Source organism: Aplysia californica, unplaced genomic scaffold (assembly GCF_000002075.1).
Source record: "Aplysia californica isolate F4 #8 unplaced genomic scaffold, AplCal3.0 scaffold00112, whole genome shotgun sequence".
In the NCBI taxonomy this organism is placed as follows: Eukaryota; Metazoa; Mollusca; class Gastropoda; order Aplysiida; family Aplysiidae; genus Aplysia; species Aplysia californica.
The window spans coordinates 1,448,375-1,466,171 of NW_004797382.1; the positions used below are offsets into that span (position 1 = coordinate 1,448,375).

At 39.2% G+C, this 17,797-nt stretch overlaps 1 protein-coding gene across 1 annotated transcript in view; it reads left to right on the top strand.

Moving 5' to 3' along the window:
• LOC101864608 (TBC1 domain family member 2B) overlaps positions 1-16,696 on the top strand; it is a 53,233-nt gene extending 36,537 nt beyond the window's left edge. Inside the window, exons 10-19 of the mRNA XM_005095727.3 lie at positions 1,925-2,030; positions 2,767-2,881; positions 3,294-3,442; positions 3,911-4,019; positions 5,503-5,634; positions 6,747-6,884; positions 7,952-8,128; positions 12,081-12,215; positions 15,249-15,326; positions 16,507-16,696. Of these exons, the coding sequence (XP_005095784.3) occupies positions 1,925-2,030; positions 2,767-2,881; positions 3,294-3,442; positions 3,911-4,019; positions 5,503-5,634; positions 6,747-6,884; positions 7,952-8,128; positions 12,081-12,215; positions 15,249-15,326; positions 16,507-16,638 (1,271 nt within the window). The 3' untranslated portion in view covers positions 16,639-16,696. The remainder of the gene's footprint in view (positions 1-1,924; positions 2,031-2,766; positions 2,882-3,293; positions 3,443-3,910; positions 4,020-5,502; positions 5,635-6,746; positions 6,885-7,951; positions 8,129-12,080; positions 12,216-15,248; positions 15,327-16,506) is intronic.
• Positions 16,697-17,797: the final 1,101 nt, after the last annotated feature.

The window sequence follows — 17,797 nt, forward strand, 5'->3', positions numbered from 1 at the left end:
GCGAGCGACTAAAACCTTGCTTTGCTTGGGACAACTTTACACAAGGTTGTCACAGCGGAACAGATGTTCCGCAATTTCTTGTTGCTTGTGGTTCGTGTGAATTTGTGACTGGTTAGTACTTTCTCGACTGTGCTTCTTAAATGTTTGACTGAAACATACGGACAAAAAAGACTGCTGTTTTGAAAGCATGTTTAAATGGGGTTTATTGAGAAACTCAACGCACACGCACACACTCCCACACACACTCACAGGGAGATCGAAAAAAAGAGGGAGAGGGAGAGAGAGAAAGATGGATAGAGAAAGAGGAAGAGAGAGAGAGAGAGAGAGAGAGAGAGAGAGAGAGAGAGGCTTTGCGAAGCAAATGAAACTTTTTAACTCTGAGTATCTCACAGGCATTGCACAGCTGTTTTTTGTGGGTGGGGTCACCTCAGAGTCACAGCTTTCTACAGAGCGTCCTTGTTTTCAGTGATGACCTTGTTTCAGGGTGGTTATAATGTATGATTGATTGGTGGTTTGGCTTTATTTGGTTACATAGTTCTGCCGTCTGCGTCATGAAAGGGATACACTTATTAAGACACTCTTTTTATACTACATGTATGGCTTTTGGATGGAGGCTCTGGCAGATTAACAAGAACCACATGGAAGAAAATGTCAGGAGTAACAGCAGCAGCTGGGAAAACAACCAATAATGATTACAACAGCAACATCAATAACGGCATGATTGTTCAACATTTACATGAAGATTGAAATCAACACAACAGTTTTCATACATAAAGGTTTAGAACTATGACATGATCGGCGTAGACTTTGTCACCCACCTCTTGTCTTGCCCCTTCTCCCCCCTTTTGTTGTTGTCGCACAGTGTGTATTGTTTGATGTGTTTCCAACTGTTGGCACATGGTTTGCTCAATAAGTTAGATACTCTACAACGATGATGGTATTCTGTTTTGCATGGTTATCCCAATTGTCTTGTGGAAGATGTGTACCAGAGAGAGTTGATGTGTACCTTGATTTTGGGGACCTGCTTTTCTGTGTGTTGAATTGTGTGTGAAATTGCTTCTAAAGCTCAGACTCCAATCAAATAAGAGGAGGCTGAAAGACGCCACCAGTTGGTCCTTATTCTTTACTCTCCTTCTGTTATTTCTCTCTGTCTGTCTTGCTTTTTTTCCCCAGTGATAAATGACTGTTATTGTGTTGATGTGCTCAGACAGACTCAAATAAGACTTTTTTTCCAACCCTATCCATTCTACTCTTTTCTCTCGACTCTCTCCACTCTACTCTATCCACTTTACCCTATCCACTCTACTGTACTCTATCCACGCTACTTCTTTCACTCTTCTCTTTTTTTGTTTTGTGAAGTGTTTTACGGCGCTCGCAACTGCATAAGGTCATATGAGCGCGCGGGACACACCTAATATTTTCAGTTGGTAGGAAATTTTGAATTTTGCCCGGGTGGCGGCCGAAGCCTACTCTTATCGATTTTAGACCACCAAGGGATCTTTAACGTGCGCAACTTGCACACGGGCCCTCCGAGATTTTTCGCCCTTGTCCAAGAAGGCTAGGTGTAGATCTTTCCTACCAGAACTCTACTCTATCCACTCTTCTCTATCCACTCTACTCTATCCACTCTTCTCTATCCACTCTTCTCTATCCACTCTTCTCTATCCACTCTTCTCTATCCACTCTTCTCTATCCACTCTTCTCTATCCACTCTTCTCTATCCACTCTTCTCTATCCACTCTACTCTATCCACTCTACTCTATCCACTCTTCTCTATCCACTCTACTCTATCCACTCTTCTCTATCCACTCTTCTCTATCCACTCTTCTCTATCCACTCTTCTCTATCCACTCTACTCTATCCACTCTACTCTATCCACTCTTCTCTATCCACTCTTCTCTATCCACTCTACTCTATCCACCAGGTGGCGATGAGAATAAGTCTCAGGAAGTGGTCACTCAGCTGTTGCAGGAGGCTTTGGAAACAGAAACAGAAGACAGCAACAGGCAAACCTTCATCTCTTCCCAAGGGTAAGAAGAATGTTGTTTAGACTGGCTGATCCTGATCATAGGTGTGTTCAGTGAACACACTTCCCTCCTCCCAACATCTCTTGCAGGAGCTAGTGGAGTCTTCCATTCTCTGAACGTTTTTAAAATTATTTTTTTTTGGTATGTACCATTGTTGTGGACGGCCAGAATACATACATGTCTGGGTTGTTTTTTTCTCTTTCAACCTACAAGAGAAATTGTACTGCTTTGCACTGTTTTTGGCATGTCAAAGAAGCAAGTCTTTGCACTGTTTTTGGCATGTCAAAGAAGCAAGTCTTTGCACTGTTTTTGGCATGTCAAAGAAGCAAGTGTTTGCACAAAAGTAAAGATTTTATTTCCCATTTGTGTTGATCATTGTAGCAAATTCTTGTAGTTGCACATCAGTCTTGAGTGGAGACCTGAAATATTGAGTTAAACAATTATTAGAAACCTGCTTTGAAAAACATGGAAAACATTTGCGCCTGTTCTTTTTCTTAGGTTTTTATATTTTGACAGAAAGTTCAGCGTTTGAAAGTAATTCCTTTTAACTAATTAAATTGGGCAAGTCTCTTTCTGTGAAGCCTTGAGTCATACCTTAACCCCTCCCCCCCCCTAAAGAAAGACAAAAACAAATTTATTTTAAAAAACGAGGATTCTGACCTGAACAATGCATGTAACACATCACATGTCAGTTCTCTTATTGTACTCCACTACAATTTGAATCATGCTCACTTTGCAGGAAGGAGTATGACCGCTTCGGCTTCCTCAAGTTTGGCCATGATGAGGATGATGTCCTGCTGTCGAGAGCCAACATTCTCCAGCGCCAGTCCGTTGAGATAGGGTACATGATCCGGGTAGGTGATTTGTCATCAAGGATGCTAATCTTCCACTTATAGAATTCTCTCCTGTTTTTCACTTTTATCGTAAAAAACCCCGGAGTAAGTAAATACGTGGTTTCTTTTAATGAAGTTTTTATTTTGAGCATGGACGTACGGGGTCAGTCATTATCGAGACATACAAGAAAGCAGATCATACAAGAAAGGCATAAAAATATTACTTGTAAATTTTGGACATTGTGTGTTAATCGGAAAAAATAATGAGCACGCCAAATTTTTCGTATCAAGATGCAGACAAGACAGTTCATTATCCTTTCGTGTGTCATGTCTAAAGACAGTTTGTCATTGAAGATCGAAAAATACTCTTTCTGTCACCTGACAATTGAAAAGTGTAAGTCACTATCCATATCTCAACATATTTCTCTTTCAGGATGTGGATGAAGAGACGACCACTAGGACCAAGTGGGAGAAGTACATGCTTGGCTTTAGTGCGTCCAAGCAGCTGGTCAGATCTACCGAGCTCAAGACACTTATCCGGCTGGGCGTCCCTCACGACTGTAGAGAGAGGATATGGAAAGGGTGAGCTCTTGGGTGTCATGCTCACTCGAAGCACAGATGGGTGTTCTCTATATTTGTTGTGGAATTCCCAAGGATTTTTCTGTATCCGATATTTTTATGTTGAGGAGACAAGTATTTCAATAGTCAAGTTGAAGTCCACAGTTTTCTAGTCCAAACGATGTCTCTGTAGGTGTTTCATAGATTGTTTCCATTCCAAGAGAGAGGGAGAGACAGAGTAAGGAGGGGGGGGGGTAGAGACTGAAAGAGAGAGGCAAGGGGGAGGGAGGGAAGAGAGAGACTGGGGAAGGAGAGTGGGAGGGAAAGAGAGAGAGGGAGAGAGGATGGAATGAATACATAGAGAGAGAAGATATGGCCTTCCCTTTTCACTCTTTTGTCGTCAATTTCATTAGGATTTCAAGGTGTATCAATGAAGTGTCATCATGTCTACTCTCAGGTGTATCAATGAAGTGTCATCATGTCTACTCTCAGGTGTATAAGTCTTTGTGTGAACCAGTCACGGATAAAGCTAGGGGACAAGTATTTCAAGGAGCTGGAGGAGCGAGCTATGAACAGCAGGTCAAGTCCAGCAATGAAACAGGTAGGGGGGCCTATCATTATTTGTGTTGCATCATGGGGAAATCAGGTGCGCGTCAAAGTTGTGAAATCAAAGAACTCGACATTTTTTCTACATGTTTGGCAATTTTTATCAATTTTGTGTGTGTTTTGGGCTCAACACCTTTTATGTCCATTGAAAAACATTTCTTTGTGGAAAATGTTGATTGATATAAATTTTCAGTTTCCAAGAACACTACAACTTTGGAAGTGAACAAACTTTGGCAGCACTAATTTTACCCCTGACTCCTGGCAACCGCTATCTCCTTCAATCGCAAATGTCTCAAAATTCTATTGAAGATACATGTTTTTTGTTGTTTTTTTAATCATATGAATGGTAAATGTACAAGTTTAAGGTTATACCAATAAGCCCACGGGCCGAAAAATTGACGAGTACCTGTTTCCACGGCGGCATGACACATGTAATATATTATTTGACAAATTATATAGCAATTAAAAAACACAGCCTCTGAGCACTTCACAAGTACAAATAGCAACACATAGACAATACATTGTACTCTGACTGAAAATCTACATATATATGTCTCTTTAATCTAAGAACAAAGATGACTTGAGCTGGCTTTAAATTTAATGAGAGTAGGTGGTGGGAGAGTGTCTCCTGGGAGTACTCTTCTTTTCTTTCCTCCATTTTTTTGCTCTCTGCTTTCTTGCCCTTTCCTTGTGGTCTGGCACTTTGCTAGACACTTTCATGAAGTTGCATATCTCACATGACTGTTATTTCCTCATCTCAACCATTGGATTCAGGTAGATATGTACAGAAACTTGACTGTTATTTATTTATCTCTAACGTCGGATTGAGTTGGATATGTGCTTAAAAGTTGAATATCTGATATAGCTTTTGGCTAAGATAGCACCTGGACATGGATGGCTGGTGCCTCTATAAATAAATCATTGATTGTCATCTGATATATAGCTGTTATTTTTTCTCTATCTTCAAAGTGAGTTCGATATATACAAATGTCTGTGATGCAGTGATTAGGCACTCTGCTGTTGCACAAAGAAAACATGAGTTAAGATTCCCTTGTGGGGTGAAGTCTAATGGAGTAAATGGATGTTTGTGCCTAGACATCGAGCCCTGTCATCCCAGTAGGGTCCTGACAGGCAGGGTCAAACCTGACCCCTAAATGATCGAAATTCTCTTGATTTGGTCGTAAAAGCAGCAACATTTAAAACTCAAAATGAGCTAGTCATGTACATAAAGCAGTATATCTAGCATGACTATTGTTATTTCTTATTTCTATCATCAGACTGTGCTAGATATTCACCTAAACTTGTACATCTAACATGACTGTTATTTCTTATTTCTATCATCAGACTGTGCTAGATATTCACCTAAACTTGTACATCTAACATAACTGTTATTTCTTATTTCTATCATCAGACTGTGCCAGATATTCACCTAAACTTGTACATCTAACATGACTGTTATTTCCTATTTTTATCGTCAGATTGAGTTGGACTTGTTAAGGACATTGCCTGACAACAGGTTCTTTGAAAAAATGGAGTCTCCGGGCATTCCAAAGCTGCGTAAAGTTTTGCTGTGTTACAGTGTGCACAACCCGTTAATTGGCTATTGCCAGGTCAGCTGTTGTTTGGTTTTTGTTACTTTTTCCCCCAAAGAATTGATGATAAGTTTTATCAGGATCGTATTTGTTCATTCGTTCTTAATTTTAAGTTTTCCCAATTGTTTGATTTCTTTTCTGACAACACAGGAAAGGCTTGGGGGGAGTATGATCTTTATCTCTTGGTATGGTATTCCATATCTTGCGAAAATTTAGTAGCAGGACAGTTATGTCAACTATTGGTCTGTACATAAATGTTTGTTTTTTAATCCATCTATAATTTCAGTAAGGCATTTTGTTTGGTTAATTTATGAGTACACATGACTTCTCTGGGCTCACCATTTCCTTGGTTTCCACATCTGTTGGTTGTACTGGACAAAAATGTTCTCAACTTTCATAGGGGACTTAAATGTATCGAGAATTTGCTGAGCTCCACAAATTGTGGAATGTCTTCAATGCAAAAAAAAGTGGTAGTCCACTCTGTTTATATATATTAAAATAGCATTATATCTAATATGACTAACTGCTTATATCTATCATCAGATAGAGTGAGACTAACTGCTTATATCTATCATCAGATAGAGTGAGACTAACTGCTTATATCTATCATCAGATAGAGTGAGACTAACTGAGGAAAGTTGTTTTTTCCTGGTTTCATTTTGCTTCTGTCATATAATTTTCTGGGTAAAGAACTACTTCAGCAGCTTCAGCTACTCATTCAGAAGGTAGTTTTCCTTCTTCACTTATGACTACTATGACTCTCTCTCTCTCTCTCTCTCTCTCTCTCTCTCTCTCTCTCTCCTTCTTCACGTATCCCAGAGTCTCCACCTTCTGCAGGGACAAGGTCAACCTTGTGGTAGTTATGATGTTATACCTGAGAGACAATTTTAACCTATCTTAAGAATGGAGGGCTGAAGTAATAATAATATTAATAACAATAATAATAATGACAATAATAATGCATGAGATCTATATTTTGCATTCCCATAATTTACAATCCTCATGGCGCTATACAAGACAATTTAGTAGTCTATAATGGCATTAAAATGTATGCATCATTCACTTACATGGGCATTCAGGAACATGAAAATGTATCTATAGAATAAATCTAGCGTTTCGTTTCCCTCCAGGGCTTGAATCGTATTGCTGCTATTGCACTTCTCTTCCTGACGGAGGAGGATGCCTTCTGGTGTCTGGTCTCCATCATTGAGCATCTGATGCCGGCGGACTACTACACAAACACACTGGCCGCTGCCCAGGCAGATCAGGTGAGCGTACAAATGTTAATAGTGTGTGAAAATTTTGTTGTTGAAACGATTTCTTAACAATGACAATAGCAATTTTTTTTCACAGGGAGAAATTTGTCTTGGTCGTTTGCAATGGCAGTGGATTTTACAAGGGTTAGGTGCACACATGCGTACACACAACAAGACAGGACTTTAGGAAATACATGTTTTACATGCTGAAAAAACAACTCCGCCCTGTAAAACATTTTCTCTCTGTCTGTCTGTCTGTCTGTCTGTCTGTCTGTCTGTCTGTCTGTCTGTCTGTCTGTCTGTCTGTCTGTCTGTCTGTCTGTCTGTCTGTCTGTCCGTCTGTCCGTCTGTCCCTCTCCCCCCCCCTCTCTCTCTCTCTCTCTCTCTCTCTCTTTGTCTCTCTCTCTTTGTCTCTCTCTCTCTCTCTCTCTCTCTCTCTCTCTCTCTCTCTCTCTCTCTCTCTCTCTCTCTCTCTCTCTCTCATTTGTAGCACCATGAGTTCAGTAACTTCACTGCAGTTGGTACGAATGAATTTCTCAATCTGTCTGTTCTTGCTGTCTAGGAAATATGTCGTTTACCGTAAGTCGATAATTGAAATTCCTGTGTTAGTGGGTGGCTGTGGCCACTAAACATTATTACCGTCTTTTTCAGAATTTTTGTTTGTTTTTATTGACATGTTAAGGTGTAAAATGGGTAAGTCTAGGATTGTTTTAAAACAAATGGGAGCAAGTGGTTGGTGAGTTTCCTGGCATGATGTGGTCTTTAGTTGCGGGGGGGTTCCCCTTTTTTTTGGTTACAAGGTCAACTTTTATCCTTTTCAATGTATCCGTTAAGGTGGTGGTGGTGTGGTGGGGGGGGGGGGGGGTGCAATGGGTAGGTCCTTCTTTTCTCCTTTTACTCCATTGTTTTGGCTAGTCTTATTTTGTTTTTTCCCCATACACTAAGTGACTGTTATTGTGTCAATTTGTGTCTCTTAGCTCCGTCAAACAAACAAAATGTATGTTACCATGCTGTTTTAGCTTTTGCAACTACTCTATAACAACTTCACTTGATGTTGAAATTATGCTCTGTCTTTTCAGCGGGTGCTAAAGGACCTTGTGCAAGACAAATGTCCCAAATTGCATGCTCATCTGGAGACCCACGATGTTGACCTCTCACTCTTCACCTTCAACTGGTTCTTAACGATTTTCGTGGATGGAATTCTGCCGGAGCTCTTCGTCAAAGTATGGGATGTTTTCCTGTATGAAGGAAGTAAGGTACGTTGGGACGCAGTATTTTCTCCATTTCATCAGGAACATAGTGGGCTTTATGTATGTTTTTTTTTTCAATATTCTATAATGACTTCTTTCATATTTTTTTTTGGAAATGCGCTATATAAATGTTATATATTATTATTATTATTATTATTATTATTATTATTATTATTATTATTATATTTCCTGTTTTGTGTTTTTCTCCTATTTGACAGAATATGGTACACAATCTCTAGAAGGGGTTTTCAATTTCCCCCAAGTCAGTATGAAGATGTTCATACTCGTTAGATAATTGCTATCTGTCAATTTGCTTGCATAAAATACTATATCTTCAAAGTTAATGTTTTTCTAAGTAATGTTTTTTTGGTCATTCTGTGTGAAGTGAAGATCTGTCTGAATCTGAAGTAAGAGAGTTAGGTGTTCTACTTCTAACATTATATATCGGCTGTCGGTTATATTTACTGTGTCAATGTTCTTCCTTGTAATAAGACAAATCCAAAATTAATAAACAAATAGTTTAGTTTTAGTTGCAGGGACAAGGTCAACCTTGTGGTAGTTATGATGTTATACCTGAGAGACAATTTTAACCTATCTTAAGAATGGAGGGCTGAAGTAATAATAATATTAATAACAATAATAATAATGACAATAATAATGCATGAGATCTATATTTTGCATTCCCATAATTTACAATCCTCATGGCGCTTTACAAGACAATTTAGTAGTCTATAATGGCATTAAAATGTATGCATCATTCACTTACATGGGCATTCACGTACATGAAAATGTATCTATAGAATAAATCTAGCGTTCGGTTTCCCTCCAGGGCTTGAATCGTATTGCTGCTATTGCACTTCTCTTCCTGACGGAGGAGGATGCCTTCTGGTGTCTGGTCTCCATCATTGAGCATCTGATGCCGGCGGACTACTACACAAACACACTGGCCGCTGCCCAGGCAGATCAGGTAAGCGTACAAATGTTAATAGTGTGTGAAAATTTTGTTGTTGAAACGATTTCTTAACAATGACAATAGCAATTTTTTTTTTCACAGGGAGAAATTTGTCTTGGTCGTTTGCAATGGCAGTGGATTTTACAAGGGTTAGGTGCACACATGCGTACACACAACAAGACAGGACTTTAGGAAATACATGTTTTACATGCTGAAAAAACAACTCCGCCCTGTAAAACATTTTCTCTCTGTCTGTCTGTCTGTCTGTCTGTCTGTCTGTCTGTCTGTCTGTCTGTCTGTCTGTCTGTCTGTCTGTCTGTCTGTCCGTCTGTCCGTCTGTCCGTCTGTCCGTCTGTCCCTCTCCCCCCCCCCCTCTCTCTCTCTCTCTCTCTCTCTCTTTGTCTCTCTCTCTTTGTCTCTCTCTCTCTCTCTCTCTCTCTCTCTCTCTCTCTCTCTCTCTCTCTCTCTCTCTCTCTCTCTCTCTCTCATTTGTAGCACCATGAGTTCAGTAACTTCACTGCAGTTGGTACGAATGAATTTCTCAATCTGTCTGTTCTTGCTGTCTAGGAAATATGTCGTTTACCGTAAATCGATAATTGAAATTCCTGTGTTAGTGGGTGGCTGTGGCCACTAAACATTATTACCGTCTTTTTCAGAATTTTTGTTTGTTTTTATTGACATGTTAAGGTGTAATATGGGTAAGTCTAGGATTGTTTTAAAACAAATGGGAGCAAGTGGTTGGTGAGTTTCCTGGCATGATGTGGTCTTTAGTTGCGGGGGGGTTCCCCTTTTTTTTGGTTACAAGGTCAACTTTTATCCTTTTCAATGTATCCGTTAAGGTGGTGGTGGTGTGGTGGGGGGGGGGGGGGGTGCAATGGGTAGGTCCTTCTTTTCTCCTTTTACTCCATTGTTTTGGCTAGTCTTATTTTGTTTTTTCCCCATACACTAAGTGACTGTTATTGTGTCAATTTGTGTCTCTTAGCTCCGTCAAACAAACAAAATGTATGTTACCATGCTGTTTTAGCTTTTGCAACTACTCTATAACAACTTCACTTGATGTTGAAATTATGCTCTGTCTTTTCAGCGGGTGCTAAAGGACCTTGTGCAAGACAAATGTCCCAAATTGCATGCTCATCTGGAGACCCACGATGTTGACCTCTCACTCTTCACCTTCAACTGGTTCTTAACGATTTTCGTGGATGGAATTCTGCCGGAGCTCTTCGTCAAAGTATGGGATGTTTTCCTGTATGAAGGAAGTAAGGTACGTTGGGACGCAGTATTTTCTCCATTTCATCAGGAACATAGTGGGCTTTATGTATGTTTTTTTTTTCAATATTCTATAATGACTTCTTTCATATTTTTTTTTGGAAATGCGCTATATAAATGTTATATATTATTATTATTATTATTATTATTATTATTATTATTATTATTATTATATTTCCTGTTTTGTGTTTTTCTCCTATTTGACAGAATATGGTACACAATCTCTAGAAGGGGTTTTCAATTTCCCCCAAGTCAGTATGAAGATGTTCATACTCGTTAGATAATTGCTATCTGTCAATTTGCTTGCATAAAATACTATATCTTCAAAGTTAATGTTTTTCTAAGTAATGTTTTTTTGGTCATTCTGTGTGAAGTGAAGATCTGTCTGAATCTGAAGTAAGAGAGTTAGGTGTTCTACTTCTAACATTATATATCGGCTGTCGGTTATATTTACTGTGTCAATGTTCTTCCTTGTAATAAGACAAATCCAAAATTAATAAACAAATAGTTTAGTTTTAGTAGAAGTTTTACGGCGCTCGCAACTGCATAAGGTCATATGAGCGGCAGAAGATTAGAGGTGTTACACAAGAGAGTAACAAACATAAAAAAGAACAAGGGGAGATAAAGACGATAGATGTTTGATAGGAAAGAAGAAGCAAACCACACCAGAGCACCCGCCAACCACCCACACAAACAAATAGGCAAATGCATTAAACATTTTCCAGGAAATAATGAGCTAATGAGGTCTTTATTTGCCGTGAGGCGCTTATGTGAAACGTTTAACTAATATAGTAACAAACTTTTACCTTGTCTCTCTGATTACAATGCTAACAGATGTTTGAACATATTTTCTCTCTTCCCACCTTTGACTGATTTTCTCATTCTATCTGTGTCCTTTTTTCCGTACTCATCTTTTTGTCCCTCTGTTTGTCTGTCTATCTGACTTTCTGTCTGTCTCATTGTCTATCTCTCTGTCTCTTTCTCATACACCCACTCAGGCATACAAACGCTCACACAGCCACACCCTCACTCATAAGTGCATACACACATGCTCTCACTCATAAGTGCATACACACATGCTCTCACTCATAAGTACATACACACATGCTCTCACAGATATGCGCACTTAAGCATGAATTACTGATGCACTCTCATATACACATACACGGTATTGTTTTTCATTTGACAACAAGGCTATTGGTTTCTGTTCTTTACCTGGTGCATCTTATTTTTCTCCTTGTAAATGAACCTTACTGTGTTTCCATGTTTGTAGCTCAAACAGTGGAATGACTTCTTCTCCTTTCATTCTCAAGGCTCAAGGCTCCACACAAATTGTAATATCACGCAGCGGCAGATATGTTCCTCCAAAAACAAAGAAAGAAAGATATAAAAGGAGTTTTTTACCATCTAGCATAAGGCTTTTGTCAGAATGAGCATAGTTGTGTCTTGCTCTTAGAGTATGTATCTTTATATAACTCCAAAGGTCTAGTATTTAAATTCCTGCATGTGGTTGAATGATGCATTTGATGTAAATGTACATTTTGTCAGCTTTACTTCTCCTTTCATATTGAATTTTAATGAGAGTAATATATATAATTTAAAATTTTAAAAATTTTTATTAAAAAAAAAAAATACCTGCATGTGTTTTTACGGTCCTGTACAGCCAAGGAAAATTTCCCTCTGGGATAATGAAGTATTATCTTATCTTTTCTCTTATCTCATTCCACTTCTTTGTTCCAGGTGCTCTTCCGTTTTGCCCTAGCCTTCCTCAAGTACGTGGAAGATGACATTCTGGAACAGTCCAGCACTCTTGCCATCAATCGGTACATGCGTACCCTGGGGGAAAACATTACTGACGTGAGGAAGATAGCCACTGTAAGTACCAGCGTCTATTCTACTGTACAACTTGCTTTCTATTGATGCACTACAGTGATAGAAATATTGAGCAGGAGCCACTGTTAGTACGAGCGTCTATTCTACTGGACAACTTGCTCTCTATTGATGCACTACAGTGATAGAAAACATTACTGACGTGAGGAAGATAGCCACAGTAAGTACGAGCATCTATTCTACTGGACAACTTGCTTTCTATTGATGCACTACAGTGATAGAAAACATTACTGACATGAGGAAGATAGCCACAGTAAGTACGAGCATCTATTCTACTGGACAACTTGCTTTCTATTGATGCACTACAGTGATAGAAAACATTACTGACGTGAGGAAGATAGCCACAGTAAGTACGAGCATCTATTCTACTGGACAACTTGCTTTCTATTGATGCACTACAGTGATAGAAAACATTACTGACGTGAGGAAGATAGCCACAGTAAGTACGAGCATCTATTCTACTGGACAACTTGCTTTCTATTGATGCACTACAGTGATAGAAAACATTACTGACGTGAGGAAGATAGCCACAGTAAGTACGAGCGTCTATTCTACTGGACAACTTGCTTTCTATTGATGCACTACAGTGATAGAAAACATTACTGACGTGAGGAAGATAGCCACAGTAAGTACGAGCATCTATTCTACTGGACAACTTGCTTTCTATTGATGCACTACAGTGATAGAAAACATTACTGACGTGAGGAAGATAGCCACAGTAAGTACGAGCATCTATTCTACTGGACAACTTGCTTTCTATTGATGCACTACAGTGATAGAAAACATTACTGACGTGAGGAAGATAGCCACAGTAAGTACGAGCATCTATTCTACTGGACAACTTGCTTTCTATTGATGCACTACAGTGATAGAAAACATTACTGACGTGAGGAAGATAGCCACAGTAAGTACGAGCGTCTATTCTACTGGACAACTTGCTTTCTATTGATGCACTACAGTGATAGAAAACATTACTGACGTGAGGAAGATAGCCACAGTAAGTACGAGCGTCTATTCTACTGGACAACTTGCTTTCTATTGATGCACTACAGTGATAGAAAACATTACTGACGTGAGGAAGATAGCCACAGTAAGTACGAGCATCTATTCTACTGGACAACTTGCTTTCTATTGATGCACTACAGTGATAGAAAACATTACTGACGTGAGGAAGATAGCCACAGTAAGTACGAGCATCTATTCTACTGGACAACTTGCTTTCTATTGATGCACTACAGTGATAGAAAACATTACTGACGTGAGGAAGATAGCCACAGTAAGTACGAGCATCTATTCTACTGGACAACTTGCTTTCTATTGATGCACTACAGTGATAGAAAACATTACTGACGTGAGGAAGATAGCCACAGTAAGTACGAGCATCTATTCTACTGGACAACTTGCTCTCTATTGATGCACTACAGTGATAGAAAACATTACTGACGTGAGGAAGATAGCCACAGTAAGTACGAGCATCTATTCTACTGGACAACTTGCTCTCTATTGATGCACTACAGTGATAGAAAACATTACTGACGTGAGGAAGATAGCCACAGTAAGTACGAGCATCTATTCTACTGGACAACTTGCTCTCTATTGATGCACTACAGTGATAGAAATATTGAGCAGGAGCCACTGTTAGTACGAGCGTCTATTCTACTGGACAACTTGCTCTCTATTGATGCACTACAGTGATAGAAAACATTACTGACGTGAGGAAGATAGCCACAGTAAGTACGAGCATCTATTCTACTGGACAACTTGCTCTCTATTGATGCACTACAGTGATAGAAAACATTACTGACGTGAGGAAGATAGCCACAGTAAGTACGAGCATCTATTCTACTGGACAACTTGCTCTCTATTGATGCACTACAGTGATAGAAAACATTACTGACGTGAGGAAGATAGCCACAGTAAGTACGAGCATCTATTCTACTGGACAACTTGCTCTCTATTGATGCACTACAGTGATAGAAAACATTACTGACGTGAGGAAGATAGCCACAGTAAGTACGAGCATCTATTCTACTGGACAACTTGCTTTCTATTGATGCACTACAGTGATAGAAAACATTACTGACGTGAGGAAGATAGCCACAGTAAGTACGAGCATCTATTCTACTGGACAACTTGCTCTCTATTGATGCACTACAGTGATAGAAAACATTACTGACGTGAGGAAGATAGCCACAGTAAGTACGAGCATCTATTCTACTGGACAACTTGCTCTCTATTGATGCACTACAGTGATAGAAATATTGAGCAGGAGCCACTGTTAGTACGAGCATCTATTCTACTGGACAACTTTTCTTTTCCCTTTTACTAGAGGGAGGTACCAGATTGAGAAACAAGCACTGCATTCCTGTGAAAGTCCTCTTCATTTCTATCTAGTTTTTCCCTCTTTGATCTTTGGCATTTAAAAGAGAAATTAAGAGTTTAATGATCAGTTATACTTTGTGCATATAGTGCCTTGCCTGAGACTTTCTCGGAAAGTTCAGAAAGTTTACTGAGTGAGTTGATTGAGAGAAAGTTTAGCTCTCTGGTTGTCATTGCAGTCATAAAAAAAAAAAATCAGCTTTCTGGGGGCTTTCACCCATTGAATCAGAATTTTTTTAGCAGCAGTGTTTTTACACACTGTATGTTCTTACATTTTGTAAATCACAGATGTGTATACAGATCTAGGTTACAGAAATTAAAATCTTTGCTTTGCTTTAAAATTACCTTTTTCAATGTAACAAATGAGCATTCAGTTGACGATTCTTTCAATGACCTATCACCTTCATGTTTCATCTGCCTTATTTCAGCTTGCCTAGGTCAAGTTTTAATCTTCCTAGTGCCAACCCACCCAGACTCCCACTATCAGCCCACTATCAGCCCACTATCAGCCCACTATCGGCCCACTATCAGCCCACTATCAGCCCACTCCAGCTGTTTTGAAACTTCCACTTCCACTCTCAGCCCCTTTCCTCTTCCAAGTGTATTGAACTCCTCCTTTCCTTCTTTTTTTCTTTACAGATTGCTTTTTCCGAGCTGAATCCATTCCCCATGAGGTCAATCAGCTCCAAGAGACACCATCACTTACAGCATGTCAAGGTAGGTAGCAAGTGTCCACACAAGATTCAATAAAGAAGAAAAGTGAGGCAGCGTGGTGGAATCAGGCTCTCGTCAATTTTTGGGCATGTAGAGTTATTTTTATCATCTTAAAGCGTGTTCATTTGTCTTTATTTGGATGAAAAAGATATCCATTTATCTTGAATACAAGCCGAGATATTTGGGAAAGAAGGAGGTGGGGGTCACCTGTTTTCAGAGGTAAAATTAGTGAGAAAATGGCCGCCAAAGATTAGTCATTTACTAAGCTTAAGAGTCCGTGGTAACAGAAAATTTACATTTTTTGTTCCTTTAATCAACGTTTTTCAGAAAAATTCACACAGAAATGAGTTCTTTAATGGGCATGAAAGGTGTTGAGCCAAAAAACAAAAATTCAATAAAAACCCACAAACCTGCGGAAAAATGCAAGTTTCTTGACTTCGATTATTTTGACGAGAGCCTGATTCCACCACGCTGCCTCACAAAATGTTTTTCACTTCTGTTGTCCACTGGTAACCAATAGCAATGTTAAAACTCTTCTTCCAGATAAATCGGAAATGTTTCTATTGACATCATCCAGCACATGTTTCAGAAATGCTATGCTTTTCTTACGAAAACAAACTAGCTAATACCAAAAGTCTTGACTGAATGTAGTTTTCCAATAATTGAAAATTCCTGTCTTACCCATGTGCCAAATATTCTGATAACATTATTTATCCTAGCAGTCCAGTTTTTCCGCAGCTAATTTTGTATTACTAAGATAAATACCAAGCATTTTGATTGTATCAGTAAATTGAATCCACAACGGATCATTTGTAGTCATGGCGTGTGATTTGTGTATGCTAAGATGTAAATCTGAAATTACTGAAAAATTATCGAAGATTGACAAAGCTTCTTTTCATATCCATTGAGTCACGAAAAAAGCATACCAGCGTACATACAGACTGATCTTTGTGGGCGCTAGGCCAATGTGAGCACTTATGCCCTGTATGGCCGTATCCTGAATTATTTTGTGAGCTGAAATTTCCACAAAATAATTGTGGCAACAATCAAGCATACTCATTTCTTGGCTCCTTTTCTTCTGAGTCTTTCCAGGCATAGGTTCTGTTTATAATATGTTTGATGATTTTAAGAGTGTTGGAACCCTTCATTATACATGTTGGCTGTGTTTCTCTTCCTGTTTCAGTTTGAACTTGAAGAATTGGAGGCAATACGTAAAGATTTCAAGTCTGCACATGAGAGTGAAGAGTTTGATCATCAAGAGGAGGAGAGGGAAGGCTATATCAGCGATGATGACCTGGATGACCCGAGGGACTGATTGGAGGGAAGATTTTTCTGTCGACTGATTTTGTACTTACTGTTCCAGGAAGGCAAAAGAGAAGGGGAGGAGGAGGGGGGGGGGGGGGGGGAGGTGATGATGCTGTGATAATTTTGCTCAAAAGATAGATGGGAGGCCTTTTCGACCCATTTCTTTTGTGTGTGTTTGTGTTTTGTTTTGTTTTTTGCTCTGCGTTTGGGATAAGAGCTCATTTGAAATATATATACTATGAAACTGAAAAAGACACATGACTGCCATTTTGGTGACTGAGAAGAAATTAGTGGTGATTTTAAGAAATCTGTTTGAATCAGTTTAGGCTTCTTTTGTGCTGAGTTACCTTTGATCTTCAGCAGCTGGTGTTGGCCGAGGTGGATCCCGTTTGATGTATTGAAACATGTGAGCATTAAGAAAGTCAGGTGTGGGAAGGTACTATAGCTTCTGTTGAAAGAAATCCAAAGAACTGGTTATAATGAACTGAGATTTTCTACTGATAGAGGTATTTTTTATTTATGCCTCAATTGAGAAGTGTACGTATTTTGATGGATTCTGTTTGACGTATTCTTGGACACTGTGAGCTGAGAAAGTTGAACTGAAAAACACCACTACAGTTTCGATCTTCAGATTTTTTGAGCCTTAGAAATTTTTTATTTGTCTAATTTCTCTTTTGAAACAGTTTAAAATTCTTTTTTGCTCTGTAGAAAGTCAGTTAAGACATGATGTGAACTTTCAAAAACATTGGAAAATAACTTCTGTAGATGCTGGTTGCTGTCCTGTACAATTATTTGTATTTTTATAGAAGTTGACTTGTTCTTTTACCATCCTGTGCCTATGTTTCAATTTTCTCTTTTTGAATAAGATCAGGACACCTGTTTGCTGTGGTGAAATTGCCTAGTATGGGATCCCCTAGGAAAGATCAGGACACCTGTTTGCTGTGGTGAAATTGCCTAGTGTGGGATCCCCTAGGAAAGATCAGGACACCTGTTTGCTGTGGTGAAATTGCCTAGTGTGGGATCCCCTAGGAAAGATCAGGACACCTGTTTGCTGTGGTGAAATTGCCTAGTGTGAGATCCCCTAGGAAAGATCAGGACACCTGTTTGCTGTGGTGAAATTGCCTAGTGTGGGATCCCCTAGGAAAGATCAGGACACCTGTTTGCTGTGG